This window comes from Gossypium hirsutum, chromosome D04 (assembly GCF_007990345.1).
Source record: "Gossypium hirsutum isolate 1008001.06 chromosome D04, Gossypium_hirsutum_v2.1, whole genome shotgun sequence".
Classification (NCBI taxonomy): Eukaryota; Viridiplantae; Streptophyta; class Magnoliopsida; order Malvales; family Malvaceae; genus Gossypium; species Gossypium hirsutum.
The window spans coordinates 9,128,176-9,150,639 of NC_053440.1; the positions used below are offsets into that span (position 1 = coordinate 9,128,176).

The 22,464-nt window shown below is 33.3% G+C and overlaps 1 protein-coding gene and 1 long non-coding RNA gene across 2 annotated transcripts; one reads left to right on the forward strand and one right to left on the reverse strand.

Annotated features, from left to right (window-relative positions):
• Positions 1–8,334: 8,334 nt before the first annotated feature.
• Positions 8,335–9,766, reverse strand: LOC107939073 (uncharacterized). The gene is made up of 3 exons (XR_001695042.2): positions 9,086–9,766; positions 8,642–9,003; positions 8,335–8,538 (listed from the first exon to the last, which is right to left on the reverse strand). It is a non-coding gene; the product is annotated as an uncharacterized lncRNA (long non-coding RNA).
• A 3,782-nt stretch (positions 9,767–13,548) lies between these two features.
• Positions 13,549–20,337, forward strand: LOC107939078 (ABC transporter B family member 15). Its single transcript, XM_016872362.2, has 7 exons — positions 13,549–14,367; positions 15,542–15,596; positions 15,697–15,875; positions 15,958–16,415; positions 16,554–17,094; positions 17,563–18,474; positions 18,671–20,337. Exons 1-7 carry the CDS (start codon positions 14,143–14,145, stop codon positions 20,048–20,050), a joined length of 3,750 nt encoding a protein of 1,249 aa, XP_016727851.1. The 5' UTR covers positions 13,549–14,142; the 3' UTR covers positions 20,051–20,337.
• The last annotated feature ends 2,127 nt before the right edge of the window (positions 20,338–22,464 follow it).

Genomic DNA, 22,464 nt, shown 5'->3' on the forward strand with positions numbered 1-22,464 from the left:
CGGGTTGTTACAATATTTTTTCCTTTATTTGCTAGAATAGGTGATTTAGATTGAAATTTAAAGCAATAGCATGAGGCAATGTTATATTGGAGTAGCTGTGAACATTGCTATAGTTGAGTGGAAGTGAAATATGCATGATATTGTTATTGTTCCATTAAGCTGCTCTGAAATTTAAGGAACCTGGCTTTGCTCTATAATTCAACTATAGGCTATCTAGCTGCAACGTTATTGATGATATCTTTGTTTTTTAAGTTGAAATCCGTGCTTTATTTAGCATTGCTTCTTAAAAAGTGGTAGTTTGTTGTAATCTAGTATAAACATGAATCTATCTGATTGGTATTTATTACATTGATTTGAAAGAAAAGGCTATAAATCATGGTTTTAAAAATCTCAAGCTATTTCTTTTTCTTCTATTGTCATGTCTTGAATTTGCCATTTTAGTTTCAATTTCAGGCTCTGGGATTGGTTGAAAGTCATCTTGGTACTGGCAAGTTATTATTGTACATCATTCAGCACTGTGTTAAAATGGAGGATGCCATTTTTCCTTATTCAGAACATAGTTTATTTGTTTGTAATTTGATTCATCATTCATCTAGCAATGTATTGTAGTGCAATTCTGTTTTTGGTATTAGATAGTAACAGCTTGGCTTCATTCTTTGTAACCCTTTCTCATTTGAGCTCAGATTCCTTCTTTTTTTTTTTCAGACTGCACTAGACTAAACCAGATTGTAAAGTAATATTATTTCCAGTTTTAATTCATTTTTAGCCCATCATTCTGAATGCTAAGGTTGCAAATATGAGTTTTGAAGGGTTAGTTTTATTTGCAAATATATTTAACACCATAATATACCTAGTATCCTACTTGCAGATTTGAGGGCAAAACACCACTCTTTTTTCATGGTAATACCTAAGATATTTTACTCATTCATTTCACATTTAAATAAAGGAAAAATGGAACATACCAATTTCACATTCTTTTTACATGATTTTATTAAATTCATATAAGAATATTTAATATTAAGAATTGTATTAAATTATATTTTTTTTAAATTAAATTTAATAATAATTATGTTAAATTATATTTTATAGTATTATATATTATGATTTTAGAAAATTCATATAAGAATATTTAATATTAAGAATTTTATTAAATTATATATTTTTATTAAATTATATTTAATAATAATTATGTTAAAATATGATTAAATTATTTATTATTTATATTAATAATCTTATTAAAATTTAATAACAATAACAATAATCATTTACCTAAACAAATTTATGCTAAGGGTATTCTAGTCATTTTAGTTTTTTCCATTATGCTATTACACCTCTATTCCATTCAACCAAACACAAGAATACTATTACGCCTCTATTCCATTACATTCAACCAAACAATTGATTTGCTATTACGCCTCTATTCCATTACACCTCTATTTCATTACGCCTCTATTCCAATACAGCGAACCAAACGTGCTGTAAGTCTCTGGATTTCCAACAAGGAGATTTTTGCAAGAATTACATCCGCATATTCAAACAGATCTCCTCCTCAGCTGCTCCAGCATCCAATAGAAGACTGACTACTTGGTGCACCGCCTCCTTGTCGATTATGGAAGAATTCACTGCTTACAATTAAAAAAATACTAATAGAATATTAAAAAATAAAGAAAACCCTAGAAAAGCATAAATAAAGAAAATTACAGGATTGGTGATCGAGCTAGTCGAGGAGGAGATCAATAGCCTCATCTTCAGCATCTTGGAAGCGATTGACGAAGGAGAGAATCTCATCAAGACCATCCGTCTTCAAGCTGTATCCTCTTATCTTCAATTTCTTTTGAATCTTCTTACGAGTTTGCAACAATATGGTTTGGGAAAAAATAAAATGGGGAAAAAAGAAGAAGAGATTTCAGGCGGGATTTCTGGGGTGGGGGGAATCGATTTTGGGAAAAAGGGGGGAAAAAAGAAAATATTTCATTTGAAATTTTGGGATAAAAAAATATAAATACAAAACGACGTCATTTCGCAAAAAATATTCGTGGCGTTTTGAAAAAAAAACGCCACTATTGCTCGACTTTTAACGATGCTTGGACCAAAAACGCCGCTATTGTATACCTTTTGCGGCGTTTTTTTCATAAACGCCGCTAACGCTCAACTTTTTTACAATTTTTATATTAAATTATTGTATCTTTCATATAAATTTTAAATAAATAACTTTTTAAATTTTAAGTAATATTTAAAAGAATTAGATAAAATTATAATTTTTAGTTTTTGTATTTCATTTTTATTTTTGTATTTCATTTTTATTTGTTATAATTTGGTCCTATCCAAAACAGATAATTACTTATCCATATCAATCTGTTCCTTTTTTTATTTATTTATCAATTTTTTTATAATCTAATATTTAAATACATCAAATGGTTTATATTAAATATTTTTAAATACAAAAGCATTAATTAATTATATAAAATTTCATCATTTAACAAATATCAAGTAAACCTTAAATCCTAAACCATTTAATATATATATAAAGTTTATCTATTATCTCTTAAATAATTTAAATTATAATCATAATGTTGATATATTAAAATTAATATTATCTCTTTTGCAATTATATAAGAAATTATTTAATATATAAATTAAAAAACACTAATTAATCTAAAACCTAAACCTTTAACCCATATCCCCTAAACCCTAAATTATAAAACATAAACCCCTAACCCCTAACCCTTAAACCTTAAACCCCAACCTTTAAACCATAAACCATAAACCATAAACCATAAACCATAAACCATAATCCCTAAACCATCGGAGTAACCTCTTGAAAACAAATGATATCAGGGGAATGAAGTTGAATAAGGTCACCAATAGCTTTCATCCTCTTGTGAAGCTCTAAATCTTCCATAAACCAAACATTGTAGCTCAATATCTTCATTGAAGCTTTAATTGATCCTGAATTACTATCTGTTGCTATAAGATAAGCAATGAAGTTATAAAAAGAACACTGGGATTGAAAATCATTATTGTATAGCCTTCTTTGTTCGCGCCACCTGTACCAATCTTCTTCTTCTTTTCTACAATTCAATTTTTTCATGAAACAGCTTTGAACATTACGAACCTGCAAACCAATATCCAACCAACTTTTTCTTTGATCTTTGACACCAACTATCAGATCAACTTGGATCTAAGGTATATTCTTCTACTTGACAATGGGTATTGATCCACCATACTAATTATCAAATCATTACTTGGAACTCACTAACCGGACTTTATAAAGGAAAAAATTTAATACTCTAGTGATTTGCATGAAAACTTTCAAAGAGTTAAGTGGCTATTTTGTAACTTTTTGCAGTTGAGTGATCAAAATGTAAATCCACTAATTGTATAGTGACATTGGGTGTAGTTTACCCTTATCTTTATTTCAATGAATTTAATTCTTCTATTACAATTTTTTTTTGTAAATTTCTTTGTTACATGTCTACCAAATGAAGTTTTTTTTTTAAATTTCAAAATATCAAACTAATAAACCATAACCCCTAAACCCATAATCCATAAACCTTAAAATGGTATCACCTAAACCTAAAACTCTAAATCATATACCCTAAACCAAAAACCCTAAACTACAGTGATAATTAATTTAATATTTTAAAATGAATACTATCTCTTTTACGATTATATAAGAATTTATTTAATATATAAATTAAAAAATCAGTAATGTATGCAAAAAAATTTAAAATTATTTTAAATAATAGTATTTTATTTTTTCCATTTTTAACAAATATTTTAAATTATTTTAAATCCCTGAGCATTAGTGGCACTTTTTAGAAAACGCCGCTAAAAAAAGAGCATTAGCGGCGCTTTCTCAAAAAATGCCGCTAAAGCCTTGAGCATTAGCGGCGCCTCCTCAGAAACGCCACTAAAGCCCCAAGCATTAGCGACGCTTCCTCAAAAACGCCGCTAAAGCTCGCCTCCTCAAAAATGTCGCTATAGCCCCGAGCATTAGCGGCGCTTTTCCAAAAACGCCGCTAAATCCCTAGCATTAGCGGCGCTTTATTAAAACCGCCGCTAAATCCCTGAAACCTCAGAAAACGGCGTTGTTGGGCTTAGGTTTTTTGCCGCGCTTTCTGGAAAACGCCGCTAATGCTTATTTTTAGCGGTGTTTTTCTTAATGCGCCGCTAATGCTAGATCTTTAACGACATTTTCCAAAAAGCGCCGCTAATGCTCGATCTTTAGCGGCATTTTTTATCCAAACGCCGCTAAAAGCCTGTTTTGGTGTAGTGATAATTTTTTTTATTTTTTCCAAAAAAATTAATTGATATAATTTTAATAAATATTAAAATATTATTTAATGAGTGAGAAATTTTGTAAAAATAAAATTATACGAATGCCAATTTATGATGTTTAAGACCGATAACTTAAAAATCTCCGAGGGGTCTTTATGCTTTCTATAAACTATTAAAACAATACACAAAAGGATTGTGGTCTGCTACCCTAGCACGTCTTTGTCTGCTTCTCTGGCAAGTATTTAGTTTTTTTCTTGTTTTGGCGGTTATCGTCTCCATAGATTTGAAGAGATTTCTTTATCTGAGTGTTCGCATACAGCATTCATGGAATCAGAATTTGCGGGTTTATCTCTCTCTCGATGATGAAGAGATCCTGCAAGCATAAGGTGACTCAGAGTCAGTAAATAATGAAGAATTTCTTAGTCTGGTTGGTTGTTTTCTTACAGCCAGCATCATCTATTATCCAGCAATGAAAAGCACCATGGCTAATCTATGACACCTGGTCAAGGGTGTTCAAATTAGGGATATGGGAGAAAGAAGGTATCTGTTTAAGTTTTTTCATATTATAGATATGGAAAGAGTTATTAAATGAGCTCCTTGGACATTCAATAATCATCTACTGATTTTACACAAGTTGCAAAGGGGAAGATCCACTAAAAGTTCCATTAATCTCATCACCGTTCTGGGTTCAAATACATTATGTGTCCATTGGGTTTTATTCTGATAACTTAGCGATGCAGTTAAGGAATTTTATTGGAATCTTTCAAGAATACGATGTATCTAGTTTGGGGAAAGAAAATATGAATTTCATGTGGATAAGAGTTCAAGTTGACATTCGGCGCCCTCTCAAAAGGAAAAAGCAAGTTATGTTTAAGAACAAGTGTTCCTACGTTAGATTTAAGTATGAAAGATTAACCCTTTTTTGCTTCTACTATGGCCGTCTTGGACATAATGACTCCTTTTGTGAAGCAAAAATAGAGGTAGGGGTTGAAGTTGATATGATAGGATGGGGTTTATCTTTACGTGCACAATCAAGAAGAGCCCAAGCAATGAGGAGTGTCTGGTTAAGAGAGGAAGGAAGTTCCGGGGGAGGAATAAATAAAAGGGGTGAATTCAGGGGAAATAATGAATGAGGAAGCGTAGGAAATTTTGAGGGAAGTGTTGATCCTATTTTAGGATTTAATCTGGAAGGTAAAAGATTCTTCTCACGACTAGAAAAGGTTAGATCTTTAACTGTTAATAGTCAAATGTCTATGGAACATGATTTAGAGAATGAGATGATTGTAGGAGAAGAGGGGAAAAAGAGAGTGAGGGAGGATATTGAGGGTAGTAGTGAGATGGAAGGGAGAAATAGGAAATTGCATGGAATCACCCATTTGTTATCGACGGCTGCCAAGAGGCAAGCCGACCGGTCGCAATAAAAATATTAAGTTGGAATGTCCAAGGTTTGGAGAGTCCTCGGACAGTTCATCGACTTCGGTACTTGCTGAAGAAACACTATCCCCAAGTGATCTTCTTAATGGAGACCAAAATAAACAAAAAACGGATGGAGAAAATTTGAAGAAGTTGTGGTTTTCACTTTGGAATTGATGTTGATTCGATTGGGTCTAGAGGAGGACTTAGTTTAGCATGGAGAGGGAATGTTAGTATAGTACTACAGAGTTTTCCAAATAGACATATTCATGTGATCATCGGGGAAGAAGGATATGGAGAAAAGTGGATATTTATAGATTTTTATGGTTCTCCTTATTCATATGATAGGGAGGAATCATGGAACTTGTTGCGACAATTACGAAACCAGGGAGATAACCCATGGCTGGTTTGTGGGGATTTTAATGAAATCTTATATAGTTTTGAGAAGAAAGGTGGTTTGCCAAGAGAGAAGAGAAGGATGGAAGCCTTTCGCAAGGCTTTAGAAGATTGTAGTTTAGTGGATTTGAGTTATTCAGGTAAGAGGTTTACGTGGGAAAGGGGAAATTTTCCAGAAACTAATATCTAGGAAAGATTAGGCAGAGGAGTGGCAACAGAACAATGGAGCGATTTATTTCCAAATTTTCTAATTCAACACCTCCTACATTCATTCTCAGACCATTGCCCACTTCTTACTGATACGGATTACAGAGTTAAAAGGATAGCAGAAAAGAGGTTCAAGTTTGAAGCATGGTGGATTTTGGAAGAGACATTCTTGGATGAAACTAAAAGTATTTGGGAAAACTCAACAAGAGACCTTGTGAAAAAGCTAGAAAACTTAAAAAGAGGGTTAGAAAGGTGGGGTGTCTGGATCCAATAGAATAAAAGGATGAAAAAAGAGGTCTTATCATCAAAATTGGAAATGTTGCTTGAAGCTGATAGAAGTGAGGAGAACTTGGCAGAGATTATTGACACAAAAATCCATCTGAATTTAGAAATTGAAAAAGATGAAAGCTATTGGGAGCAGAGGGCCAAAATTAATTGGTTGAAACTTGGAGACAGAAATACAACATTCTTTCATAAACAAGCATCGCAACGAAGGAAACAAAATAGAATCCACAAGCTGCAGTGTGAAGACGGTAGAAAGACAGAGGAGTGGAAGGATATGGAGGAAATTGCTAGATCGTACTTTTTACGTTTGTTTTCAACAGGAGGGAAAAATAGCTTTGAGAATATCTTGACAGGAATTAGAAGGTGCATCTTTGAGGAAGATAACATTAAACTGAAGGCAAGGTTCACAAAGGGGGAAATTTAGGAAGCTCTTTCAGAAATGGGACCTACAAAAGCACTAGGAGAGGATGGTTTCCCAGCCTTATTCTATCAAAAATGTTGGTCAATTATTGGGGATGACGTCTCCAATTTTTGTCTTCAAAAATTAAACAAAGGTATGGAGTTACATTCAATTAATAAAACAAATATTGTGCTCATCCCAAAAATCCAGAATCCCTCAAGCATTACCCAATTTAGACCTATTAGTTTATATAATGTAATTTACAAATTGATTGCTAAAGTCATTGCGAATAGGCTACGGGGGATGATTCATAAATGTATTGATTTAGCACAGAGTGCTTTTATTCCAGGAAGGCTGATTTCTGATAATGTGCTACTTACTTATGAAATTCTACACACCTTGAAACTGAAGAGGGTAGGGAAAAAAGGATTCATGGTTGTTAAACTAGACATGAGTAAGGCGTATGATGGGGTTGAATGGGGTTTTGTGGAAGGAGTAATGAAAAAAATGGGTTTTGATCCAGGATGGGTTGATTTAGTACTAAATTGCGTCTCTTTAGTCTCATACTCTGTGAGTTTTAATGGAAACATTGGTCAAACGTTTCTCCCATCGAGAGGTCTTAGACAAGGGGATCCTCTAAGCCCATTTCTATTTCTTATTTGTGGAGAAGGACTCTCAAGTCTAATGAGGCTAACAAAAGGTGATAATGTTCTTAAAGGGGTTAAAGCAAGTCGAAGAGGGCCAGCTATCTCCCATTTACTATTTGCAGATGATTGTATTTTATTTGCAGAAGCTACTGAAAGGGGAGCACATTCATTAAAACAGATACTGCAAGAATACGATTCACGTTCTGGGCAATATGTGAATTTTGAAAAATTGATTGTTTTCTTCAGTACTAATACAATAGAGAGTGAAAGGTGTGTTGTTTCACAGATCCTTGGAGTCAGAAGAGATAATGATTTTGAGCGATATCTAGGGCTTCCTAGTATGGTGGAGAAAAGAAAGAGATTATCTTTTCAAAATTTGAAGGACAGACTCAAGCAAAAAATTAATAGTTGGAGTACCATGTATCTCTCATAAGGAGGAAAGGAAGTGTTTATTAAGGCAGTTCTCCAAGCTATCCCAACATACTCGATGGCTTGTTTTCTACTCCTTAAGAATCTTTGTACAGATTTGGATAAAATAGTAGCCAACTTCTGGTGGCAAAAGAGATTTAATAAAAAAAAGGTATTCATTGGTGCACTTGGAAGATATATGTTTATTAAAAGAAGATGGTGGTCTCGGTTTCCATGATTTTACGAAGTTTAACGTTGCATTATTAGCGAAACAGGGATGACGTCTTATTAATTATCCGAATTCATTATTGGCCCGTGTTTTGAAAGCAAAATATTTTCCCAATTCAGATTTCTACAAAGCTTGGTTGGGGAATTTACCTTCATTTACCTGGAAAAGTATATGGGCTGTGAGAGGGCTACTTGATAAAGGACGCTACTAGAGGGTGGGGAGAGGTGATCAAATTTCGATATGGGGAGATTTGTGGATACCGGGGATCGAAGCTGACAGAATTATGAATCAAAAAGACAATGAAAATGTTAAATTAGTCTCGGATTTAATTGAGCCGAATAGCAGGAGCTGGAAAACAGAACTGGTAAGAAATACCTTTCAACCGGATGTTGCAGAGAAAATATTACAAATCCCTCTTGCGGAGACAGAACAAGAAGATCTTCAAGTATGGAGAGGAGAACCGACAGGGGAGTTCTCGGTGAGGGGTGCCTATAAACTATTACATGGGTCTAATTAGGATCCTAATAATTTATTATTACATACCGAGACAAAAAATTTCTACAACAAATTATGGAAGTTACATATCCCTTTAAAGATTCAGATGACGATTTTGAGGATTTCTTGGGATTTTGTCCCATCTTTTATCAACCTCAAAATAAAGAGGGTCGTGATGAATACTCATTGTCCCAGATGTGGTTGTGATGAAGAAAATAACTGCCATATTTTTATACAGTGCCCTAGATCGATTGAAGTTTAGAATCAGTTAAATTTCTCATGGGTACTGAATCAGAGTATAAATAATATGTGGGGATGGCTTACTTGGGATTTTGATCAAGGTAATGAAGAGCAGCTTCAACTTTTCTGTTGTAGCCTATGGTTCATTTGGTTCAGCAGAAATCAGCTCGTATATGAAAGAAGAATCATGTCAGGACCCGAAATCGTAAGGAAAATCAGAGTCTATACTACAAAACTTGTAGCAACAAAAGAAAGAAAACTTACTCTCCATTCTTCTGACAATCTTCAATAGATACACAAAAGGGGAAGGATCTTAATTCATTTTGACGCAGCTTACGATCGTCTGGATTTCAGTTCGGCTTCGGGACTAATAGTATGGAACGAGAAAAGAGAGATTCTTGCAACACAAGCAGTTATTCACTCCAACATTGCAGATCCATTCACAGCAAAGGCATATGCAGGATTACAGGCAATAAAACTAGGGATTAGACTGGGAGTCAATGAATTAATAGTTATAGGAGATTCCAAAACTGTTATCAAGAAATGCCAAAGCTACTTCACGGATAAATCAGTCATTGGAGAAATAATCACAGATATCCAAAGCCTAATAAACAGATTCCAGGAGATTGAGTTTACTTTCGTCCCTAAAGCAAAGAATATTTATGCCCATACTATAGCAAAGGAGGCTCTTAGAAGAAGGGAAAGCTTTTACCTAGAGAAGGGAGCTCCAGAAATGGTTCGGAAAGCGTTAGGAAATCTCTGGCCAAATCTTCCGGATTGAAGAAACTGAAGAGTTTTCATTAAAAGATAGCAGAGACAAAGCATTAAATTGGAAACTTGCTATCATTATGACTGGACGGTAGATTTGAAAAGACGAAAATTAGTGGTGTCCAGCTATCTAGATTTGACTGGTATAGGATTAGTTTTATTTTCAAATTTAGTTTATTTTAGTCAAGATGGGCTAGTTTAAGCCCGTTTTGCTTTCTGTTTCCATTCCTTCTTGTAGTGGCTCTTAGCCCAATTTTCCTATTTTTTTCTTAGTACATGAAATAAATCCAGTCAAATTATTCAAAAAAAAAACTATTAAAACAAATATTTACATGATCAACTATTATCACATATCTTAATTTAGCATGTCACATCAATAATGTCACCAATTAAGATGTCAGATGACGTTGAATAAAATTATTGACCGTTAATTGACTAACTATTTTTATTAATTCTGGTTTTATCTGAAATTTTTTACAATATTAAGATGAGATTGAAACAAAAAAAATGTTACGAGCTGAAGTGGAAAAAAACTCTAAAACATTGAGGGTGAATTTTGCAATTATAATAATTTAAAAATAACAAAAGACATTTACACTAAATTAATAAAACACATTTAATGATATTAAAAAAAATTTGTTGATGAAATTCAACTTTGTTTGAAATAAGGCTTCACACAATATAACTAACTTTTAAAAAAATTTTAAAAAATCATTATATTATATTACTTCATCATCAATTAAATTTATCTTTTCATCTTTTTTCAGTGTTATTGTCATTCAAATAAGATTTGTTGTTTCTTCTTTGAAAAACTATTACTTTAATGCTTAATTCTTTTTTAGAAACTTCTAACTAGTTAATACTAACAATTTCCTATTTTTACCAATAATTTTTCTAAGATTAATAATGGCAAAACTTAAACCACCCGATAGATTTCGAACCCGATAGATTTCGAACCAATTCGCTACGAATGGTGGAGGGTTTTATTTTTTTGAAAAGTGAATGTAGGGTGAGGTGGATTATTATTATTATTATTATTATTATTATTATTATTATTATTATATAGTGGATATGAGAATCTATCCAATTCACTTCGAATGGTGGATATTTTATTTTTTGAAAAGTGAATGTAGGGTAGGGTAGGGTGGATTCTTTTTATTTTTATTTTTTGTATTATGGGTATAGAGTGATTATGATAATTGTTTGTTCTGTCTATTATATTAAATTATCATTTTATCCTTTTATATATAAATTAAATGGGTAAAAATATTATAATATGTTATAAAAAAAACCATATATCTTGTTATTAAATTTTTTTGAAGAATTATGTTGAAATATTTACTCGCCTTTAAAAAATTAAAAATATTAAATATATATAATATATAATACTTTCATTTTTCATTTATTGTAATTTATTGTAATAATTATATTAGATAATTATTTTCGTTGCGAAATATATTTCAAATATATATCATTATATATTTGAATTGGTAATAATTCTATTTATATGTGATTTTAATATTTGAAATATAATTTATATTCAAATTAAATTTTACAAAAAAAATTATATTATTTGCTTAAAAGTATTTTAAATTCATATTTTATATATAAAAATATTAATAATGAATTGCAATATTTTTTTATAAGTTAAGTTGATACATTTTATATATTATAATCTTAACAATTTTGAATATCATTTAAATGCATATTTTTTTCTATTTTACATCTTTTTTAAAATAGTCATTTTAACTTTTCAAAACCACTTTTTATTAGTAATATTAAATACTTCAATTTTAAACTAAACTTTGTTGGTCCTCTTGGTTGGTCAAAGCTTTGGTTAGATCAATTTGATCAAGCAAAAGCTTATGATTACCATTGTTATTGCTTTTGGTGTTGGGTGGAAATCTCGTTAAACGCTTGTTCTCCTCCACAGATACAATTAATGGTGTTCACAATACGGTAAATTTGAATTAATCGATTTAATTCGGTTAATCGATTGATGGTCGAATTTAATCCGGTTGGAAGTCGATTAATAATTTTTTGAAATTTTAATTATCGATTAATTTGGTTCGAAACCGAGTAATTAACCAAATTAATCAAAATAAATAATATATTATTTAAAGTTATTTCTAATGTCTTATTTGTTGTTTTTACCTCTATTTAAAGTTTTTTAAACTATTAAACAAAGAAAATGAACATTTAGCAATGTATTTTTTTTATGTTTTATATTTGTTTTAATCAAAAGATAAAAACATACAAATTTCGGTTAATTCAATTAACCGACCGAATTAATCGAAATATTTCAATTTGGTTAATATATTTTCAAAAAGTCTCGATTCGATTAACAATTAAAAACTTTTATATTTCAAATAATTCAATTAATAATAATTCGATTCGACTAATAATAGAATCCACCGTTTGAAATATCCCTAAATACAATGGCATGCAACTCTTTCAACTCTCTGCAATGCCGGCACAAGGGTCTCCACGCCTCAACTGCAACAAATGTCATCCCTATTCAACTTCCTGCCACCGATTTGGTCCTCTAAGTGTTACGAGGAAAGAGGTTTTAGATTATGGTTTCGATGCTACCATATGGGATTCGGATCGCTGCGGATTTGGATATCCGCCATTAATAATTCTCTTAAACTTTGATTATAATTTAAATATACAATTTATAAAAATTTAATAAAAATAATATCTAAAATTAAATCTGATAAATTGCACCTAAGATCATTAAAATCAGTACATTTACATCTTGATCACTCAATTTCAAAAGATTACAAAATGATTATTAAATATATTCGAAAAGTTGCAAAATGTCATCAGAGACATCTTATTCTCATATGTTTTGGAATTTTTCCGCCTTGTTTTTTAAATAATTTTTAATTTTTTAAATAAATTTTATAATTTTCTATAAATTTTAAATAATTTTTATTCTTTTTGCATTTTTAACAATTTTTTGAATTCTCAAAAAAATTTTAACAATTTTCTATTATTTTCTTAAATTTTAAATAGATTTTAGCATTTTTTAAAATTTTTTAAATAATTGCTTGCATGACATGCATGTAGAGGTGTCCATGGGTCTGGCGGCCTGGCCTGGCCCGATGGCCCACCTGAAATATGGGAGGGTTCGGGTAAAAATATAGGCCCGAAATATGGGTTTGGGCAAAAAAAACTAGACCGGTTTAGAAAACGGGCTGGGCCTCGTGCACCACTTTTTTGGCCGGACCGGCCCGAATATAATAAATATATTTTTTTAATTTTATTAATTTTAAAATACTTTTTTATTATTTTTTATTTTTAAAATAAATTTTTGGTGTATATTAAAAAAATGGGCCGGGCCGGACCCGACTCGTGCTTAAGAATTTTTTCTCGAGCTGGGACTGGACAAAATTTCAGACTCATATTTCGGGTCAGACCAGGCCCGAGCCTAGGACGCGGGTCGAAATCTTTTTTTGAGACAGACCCAACACATGGACACCTCTACATGCATGTAGACTATTACGTGAATTTCACGTTAGTATAGTTTAGTATATGTTAACTTTTTTATCCATTTAAGGATGTTTTGACAAAAAAAATAGTTGACAGATTAAAATTAAATGAATGATTAAAATAATTTGTTTCATAAAATTAGAGAGTCAAATAAATTATTATATTACTATTTAAAATTGATTAAATGATATTCTTTTTAAAAATAGGATAGTGGTTAAATGGTTGACAGCTATCTTCCACCGAGTTTTTAACATTATTATTTTCTCCCCATAAATGCAGCACCCACTTTTCAAGTTTTATACTACTAATAGTTTTCCTTTTCACATTTCCTGGTCAATTCTCCGTATTCCGTGTAGTGTTTAGTTTCCCTTTGTTAGGCGAGGGCGAGCAGGGGGAGAGGCGAACAGAGGGTAGGGCTTTTTTGTTTCATTTGCTTTAACTAACTTGGGCTGGGCTAGCTTAGAGTTTTTAAAAGTGGGCTTTTTTGGTCCGATCCAAGTTAATCTGGTCCAATTATGTAAAAATCGGTGGACGGTTTGCTGTTTCAACATCCATGGTCTATTTACTTTCTTTTTTTACTATTTTAGTAACCATATAAATATACCCCTTTTTTATTATTTTTCCTTTCAGTGGTTTACTCTTCACTACCAACTCAAAGCCACACAACACGAAGAATAGCTATATATACAAGACATTGCTCATGTTTCTTTCTTAATACTTGGCCAAAAGCATCACCCTGTCACTTGTTTCTCTTCTCACTTGTCTTAAAAGACAACTAGTTTTGGAGGAAAGCAAAAGCACGAAACACCCGGTACTATCCTAAGTGGTTTAGAGATTCTTTGGGTCCTGTTTTTATTTTCTTCTCAAAAGAAAAAAAAATGGGTAATGAGAAGGAGAAACTGAAGAAGATAAACGGATCCATAAGGTCAATTTTCATGCATGCGGATGATGTAGATATGTGGTTGATGACTCTTGGCTTCATCGGAGCCGTTGGTGATGGTTTTTCTACACCTCTTGTATTGCTTGTTACTAGCAAGTTGATGAACAATCTTGGTGGTTCTTCAGCTTTCACTGCAGACATGTTCATTCATAACATCAACAAGGTCTTTCTTCGTTTTTTTTTCCAAAACATACATGCAAAACAGTAAAAAGAAGGGCGTAGCCAGGCATGGGCCCCAACCCCCCTCAAAATTTTAAGACGATTCTTATTGTTTAGGCTATTTAAGATAAACAAGGGTAAAACTGCAACATTAAATTATTCTTATATCATCTAAAATTAGATTTCGTCCCTCACAATTATAATTTATATTTTACCCCTTTTCAATTTAATTCTAATAAAATTTCATTTTCATAACACTTTTAATATATATCACTTATTACTTTTTTTAGTTTTACTTTTTTTACATTTTTATTAATCAAATTAATATATATTTACTTTTGTTATTTTGTTAGTAATATTTTTTATTCAAAAATAATAAACTTAAATTATGCTTATTCTTAATATAAATTGAAGATTCCTTATTTCACTTCTTCTAAATTAATATCATTTCATGTTTTTATATCATAATATTGAATAATTTTATTATAATTTCCTAAATGTTGAGACTTCAATAGTTATAAAAAAAATTTTAGATAGTAACGAGAAGCATAATTTATAATATTTGAAAATCGAAAAAAATTATTCTAAGATTTTATGTAATATTAGTAATTGAAATACTATATAATATTTAAATATGGTGCTTTTCAGGGAAGCAGCCTTGGCCCCTAGATAATTGGTATAATGCTATTTTAGTTCCTTGCATTTATAAAATATTAAATTGAAGCCTTTTTAAAGCAATTTCTTTTTATCTTTGGCCCCCAAACTATTACAACTTTATTTTGACCTCCTAACAATAAATTTCTAGCTTCGTCCTTAGTGCTTTCTATAAAATGAGCTAGAACATATTTAAAAGGAGCTATAGAACATATGTAGATGGTGAAAGATTTTTTTTTAATTAATATAGTTGGGATGATGTCAAAAAATTTTAATTAAAAAATAAAAGAGATTTTTAAATTAAAAAATAAATCTAAAATTTTTAAAATATATATATTAAACTTGAGCCATCAAATTAGGCAAATAATATAACATAAAAACTTAGTTTTGATTTAAATTTAGATATAATGGATAATGTGTATATATAATAGTTGTACAATTGTTTTTAATTCCGCCCTCCGTAAACAAAATATTTGACTTCGCCTATGTTTCTATCTAACATGATTTGGTTTTGTGGGTGACAGAATTCAATGGCTTTATTGTATTTGGCTTGCTGGTCTTGGTTTGCTTGTTTTCTAGGTAAGTTTAAATTCATAGCATTCAATGGCTTGAAGGAATGGTTAATGGAGGCATAGTTAATGATTTTTTTTATATGTGCTTTTCTTTTGTCATTTTTCAGAAGGATTTTGTTGGTCAAGAACAGGCGAGAGACAAGCGACAAGAATGAGAGCCAGGTATTTGAAAGCTATCTTAAGACAAGATGTGGGATACTTTGATTTGCACGTTACAAGCACAGCTGAAGTTATCACCAGTGTTTCAAATGATAGTCTAGTAATCCAAGATGTTCTCAGTGAAAAGGTTCCTTTTTGCAAATCCGATGTAATCTCTTGACTAAAAACGAGTAATTTAATTACTACTAATGGGTGATCATGTCATGCAGGTGCCAAATTTTCTGATGAATGTTGCAATATTTGTTGGGTGTTACATGGTAGCATTCATAATGCTATGGAGACTAGCAATAGTGGGGTTTCCTTTTGCTGTTGTTTTGGTGATTCCTGGCTTAATGTATGGAAGAGGGTTGATAGGAATAGCTAGAAAGATAAGTGAGGAATACAATAAGGCTGGAACTATAGCAGAACAGGCAATATCTTCTATAAGAACAGTTTATTCCTTTGTTGGTGAGAGTAAAACCATTGCAGAATTCTCAGCAGCTTTACAAGTGTCCGTGCAGTTGGGATTAAGACAAGGCTTGGCTAAAGGTCTTGCAATTGGAAGCAATGGGGTTGTTTTTGCCACTTGGTCTTTCATGTCGTATTATGGCAGTAGGATGGTTATGTACCATAACGCTCCAGGAGGGACTGTTTTCATTGTTGCTGCCGCCATTGCCAAGGGGGGCCTGTAATTTCCTTCAAACTTTTCCACATTGAATGAGTACATGTATCTATATGTATATTTGCTTTATATGTATATATATATATAAAACAAAAGAAATAAAAATTTCAAACACGTATTTTTTTTGGTTTTGGTGATGATCAGATCATTAGGAGCCAGTCTATCAAACCTCAAGTATTTCTCTGAAGCATGTGCAGCTGGGGAACGGATTATGAAAGTGATGAAAAGAGTCCCCAATATTGATTCTGACAATTTGGAAGGAGAAATTTTGGAAAAAGTTACAGGAGCAGTTGAATTTAGGCATGTTGACTTTGCATATCCATCAAGGCCTGACACCATGGTTTTCAAAGATTTATGCCTCAACATTCCGGCTGGAAAGACTGTGGCTTTAGTGGGTGGTAGTGGCTCAGGGAAATCCACAGTCATAGCACTACTACAAAGGTTTTATGACCCACTTGGGGGAGAGATACTGCTTGACGGAATTTCCATAGATAAGCTGCAGGTCAAGTGGTTAAGATCACAAATGGGTTTGGTGAGTCAAGAGCCAGCACTTTTTGCTACAACCATTAAGGAGAACATACTTTTTGGCAAGGAAGATGCTAGCATGGACGAGGTTATTGATGCGGCCAAAGCCTCAAATGCCCACAATTTCATATCCCAATTGCCTCAAGGTTATGAAACTCAGGTTAGCCCTTTTAACATCCACAAAAACACAAAATTATAGTGAAAAGGTGCAATTTCTTCCCAAGTAATCATATAGGGAAGTGTCTAATCAGGTCATTGTTTCTTGACCTGAGTTTTATCATCTTATATATATAACCATATTCTTCATTTTCATTTTAGTTAATAGTAAACTGGTTCCCTAACAATTCCTTTTAACACCCACTCCTTCAAAATGAGCACCCATGTTACTTTATTCTTTAAAATATAATTTGCCAATGAATTATTTGCATTTGTTGCAGACCATACTTCAGGAACATGATAAACATTTCTCATTTATGTATCTTTGTTTACATACTTCATATTACTTTTGAGAAACTAGTTGAAGCTGAGGATTACATTCATTAAAGAAATAAACAGATTTTTGTTGGTGATCAAATCTTTAAATCCTTGTTCTGAATGAATCTGAAAAAGTAAAATATCTTTTCAACAGGTTGGTGAAAGAGGGGTTCAAATGTCTGGTGGACAAAAGCAAAGGATTGCTATAGCAAGAGCAATAATAAAAGCACCTCGAATCCTTCTTCTAGATGAAGCAACAAGTGCACTAGACTCAGAATCCGAACAAGTTGTGCAACAAGCAATAGACCAAGCTGCCGTTGGCCGCAGCTCCATAATAATCGCCCACCGCCTTTCCACCATTCGCAATGCTGACCTCATAGCAGTTGTTCAAAAGGGCCAGGTTATTGAAATAGGATCGCATGATCAGTTGATGGAAAATGATATCGGTCACTATGCTTCATTAGTCCACCTTCAGCAAATAGAGAAAGAAAAGACTCTTGATGAAGCTAACTCAAATTTATCTACCTGTGCATCATCTTCAATATCAAATATAGACATTTACAGCTCAAGTAGTCATAGACTTTCTTTTGTTAGTCGGTCCAGTTCCTCCAATTCATTTACTCAGAACCATACTTTATTGGCTGGAGAGTCCATAGTGGAAGAGAAAAAATTGCCAGTGCCATCTTTTAGAAGATTGTTGGTATTGAACTTACCAGAATGGAGACAAGCAATAATGGGGTGTTTAAGTGCTATCCTATTTGGTGCAGTTCAACCTGTTTATGCATTCTCACTAGGATCTACGGTATCAGTGTATTTTCTAACTGATCACAATGAGATCAAGGAGAAGACTAAGATCTATGCCTTATGCTTTCTCGGGTTATCGGTGTTTACATTGCTGATTAATGTTGGTCAGCATTATAATTTCGCATACATGGGAGAGTACTTGACAAAGAGGATTCGAGAGAGGATGCTTTCAAAGATACTCACATTTGAAATAGGTTGGTTCGATCAAGATGAGAATTCAAGTGGTGCTGTCTGCTCTAGACTTGCCAAGGATGCTAATGCGGTATATATTTTCTTAACCTGCATCATATACTCTTGTATATCCAATAAATCTTTTGAGTGTCATAAATTGGCATTTTTATATCTGCTAATCATTGAGTAGGTTGAGTTTTCCAACTAGTGTAAATATTTTATGATTATATACCTATTATTTAAGCCAACCCATATTTTGGTTCTAATTGTTATCTTCGTTCTGGCAGTTGAGATCCTTGGTAGGTGACAGGATGGCATTGATTGTGCAAACAATGTCAGCAGTAACTATAGCTTGCACCATGGGCATGGTCATAGCTTGGCGGCTTGCAATTGTTATGATTGCGGTTCAACCCATCATCATCATTTGTTTCTACACCAAACGTGTCTTGCTTAAAAGCATGTCACAGAAGGCTATTAAAGCCCAAGGTGAAAGCAGCAAGCTGGCTGCTGAGGCAGTTTCCAACCTTCGAACCATCACCGCCTTCTCGTCCCAAGACAGAATCTTGAAAATGCTGGAACGGGCTCAAGAAGGTCCTCGAAGAGAGAGCATCCGTCAATCGTGGTTTGCTGGTATTGGACTCGGCACGTCTCAAAGCCTAACAACTTGCACTTGGGCCTTAAACTTTTGGTATGGTGGTAAACTCATCTCTCAAGGCTACATCACTGCAAAAGCTTTGTTTGAGACCTTCATGATCTTGGTAAGCACCGGCCGGGTGATAGCCGATGCTGGAAGCATGACTTCTGACCTTGTCAAGGGCTTAGAAGCAATTGGATCAGTCTTTGCTATATTGGACCGATTCACAACGATTGAGCCTGAAGATTCTAACGGACATAATCCCGAAAAGATAACAGGCCATGTAAAACTTCATGACATAGACTTTGCATACCCGGCTCGGCCCAACATTATGATCTTCAAAGCCTTCTCCCTCAACATAGATGCGGGTAAATCAACTGCACTGGTTGGACAAAGTGGGTCGGGTAAATCAACAATCATTGGATTAATCGAGAGATTTTACGATCCACTTGATGGTGTAGTGGAAATTGATGGTAGAGATATAAGGTCATACCAGCTTAGGTCACTAAGGAAACACATAGCAGTAGTTAGCCAAGAGCCTACATTATTTGCAGGCACCATAAGAGAAAACATTGCATATGGAGCATCTGATACGATGGATGAATCACAGATCATAGAGGCTGCCATGGCAGCCAATGCTCATGAATTTATTTCAGGGTTAAAAGATGGTTACAATACATGGTGTGGTGATAGGGGAATGCAGCTCTCTGGGGGGCAAAAGCAGCGCATTGCAATAGCAAGGGCCATACTGAAAAACCCTGCAATTTTGCTCTTAGATGAGGCCACCAATGCACTTGATAGTCAATCAGAGAAAGCAGTACAAGATGCACTTGAAAGGGTTATGATTGGGAGAACCAGTGTGGTAGTGGCTCACAGGCTAAGAACCATTCAAAACTGTGACCAAATTGCTGTGTTGCATAAAGGGAAGATAGTGGAGAAAGGGACCCATCAATCTTTGTTGGCTAAAGGTCCCACTGGAGCTTACTTCTCATTGGTTAGCCTCCAAAGGAGACCCTTGTTGGCACATAATTAAATTAACCTTGCATAAAATAAATTATGAAAAGTTACGAATGTGAAAAGACTTGAATATAAAGAGTTAATAATGCGAAGAGACTTGAAGATGAAAAGTTACACACATGCATGAATAGTCACAACTCCTATAGTATTTAAGTTATGTAAATGAATAGTCACAACTCCTAGCATTTAGTGATATAGATAGAATAGTCACTTACAACTCCTATATAAAGAGTTGTATGTGATGAAGAATTAATTGTGTGTGAGTGAAAGAAAAAGTTTATTAGAAAGAATTTTTTTCTTCCATACAAAATTTATTTCTCTTCTCCAATATATTCTTTATCACTTTCTTTGTTTTATTTCTCCAAATATTAATCAACCTTCTACAATTTTTTATCAGAGCCTTGTTCGATCGAAATAAACAATTCTATTCCTCTTTCTTCCGTTCCCCAATTAACCAAAAAAATTATGGCAAATGGAGTATCCAAATGAAGGCTCATCTTGGATCTCTAGAAGTTTGGGAGATTGTTGAAAAATGTTATAATGAAGTCGAGGCTGAAGAAGAGGAATGATTAATACAAGTTCAAAAGGAGAGTCTAAGAAAATCAAGGAAGAAAAATCAGCAAGCCTTATTTTGGATATATCAAAGAGTTCAATCATATGAAGCAGCTTAGGAAAAAATAACTTATGCCACCACAGCAAAACAAACATGAAAGTTTTTACAAAATTCATTCAAAGGAGATGAAAAGGTGAAAAGAGTTCGGTTGCGAACTCTTCGAGAAGAATTTGAAAAATTGCAAAAAACAGAGTCGGAATCAGTTTCTGATTACTGTTCACAGGTTTTGTCCATAGTCAACCAATTAAAAAGAAATGGTGAAACTATGGATGATATTTGTGGTGTTGAGAAAATCCTCCATTCTTTGGACTCCAGATTTGACTACATTGTGGCAGCCATTGAAGAATCAAAGGACTTGAGTACCATGACTATTGATGAACTCACAGGTTCGTTGCAAGCCCATAAAGAAAGATTAAACAAAAAGAAGAAGGAAGTAGAACTAGATCAAGCACTCCAGTCAAAGTTGTCTATAAATGAGAAGAAGTGAGATTTTAAAAATCAAAGAGGGAGAGATTGTGGTCGTGGAAGAGGAAGAAATTTTAGAGGAAGAGGCTCAAATTCTCATGAAAGAGGTGAAGATGCAAGCATGGAGAATGGATGGAAAGAAGCCAACCAAAGTCAAAATTTTAGAGGATCACAAAGAGGTTGTGGACGTGGAAATCAAATAGGAAGAGGTCGTGGCTATTTTGAATGTTATCATTGTCGCAAACCTGGTCATTTGGCAAGTGAATGCTGGTACAAGAAAGAAGAGAAAAATAAAGCTAATATAGTACAAAATAATCAAGAGCAAAAGCAAAAAACTTTGTTGCTCGTGTCTCATGGTGGAGAGATTGATGATGTCTGGTACATAGACAGTGGTGCTAGCAAGCATATGACAGGTAACAAAAATTTATTTTCGAAGTTCTTTGAATTTGATTGTGAAGAAGTAAAAGTAGGAAATGGCAAAACTTACAAAGTTAGCGGTGTTGGTGAGTTAGAGTTCAAAACAAAGCAAGGAAGGGTAGGGAAAATGTCTGAAGTTTATTTTGTTCCTGATCTTAAAAATAATCTGCTTAGCGTTGGGCATCTTTTTGAAGAAGGGGTATGATATTCATTTCCGTGACATGGCTTGCTATTTGTCAAGGAAAAATCAGGTTGTTGCTAGAGTTGGAGTGGCATCAAATAATCTTTTCTCTCTCACCCTTCAAAATCAGAATATGTCTTGCTTTATTGGTGCTCATAAAGGAGTTTCAAAGTTATGGCATGATATATATGGACATTTGAACTATGGAAATTTGGAGATGCTTTCAAGGAAGATGATGGTCAGAGGTTTACCAAAAATCGATCGGCTTGATGATGTTTGGGAAGCATGTCAGCTTGGAAAGCAACACAAAATTGCTTTTCCTTCTAAATCCTCGTGGAAAACAAGAAGACCATTGTAACTTATTCACTCGAATCTTTGTGGTCCTATGACAGTTTCATCTTTGGGAGGTAATCGTTACTTTATCTCTTTCATTGATGATTACTCAAGAAAGTTATGGGTATATTGTGTCAAAGAAAAATCAAAGGCTTTTCAGAGAATCAAATATTTCAAGGCAGAAGTGGAGAACTTTATTGGGCTGAAAATTAACACCTTGCGGACAGATCATGGAGGTGAATATTTTTCAAAAGAATTTGAGAAATATTGCCGAGATAGTGGCATCCGGCATGAAATGACAGTCTGCCATACACCTCAGCAAAATGGTGTATGTGAAAGAAAGAATAGAACAATTATGGAAATGGCTAGATGTCTTCTTAAGAAGAAGAGGTTATCAAGAAGATTTTGGGCTGAAGTTGTT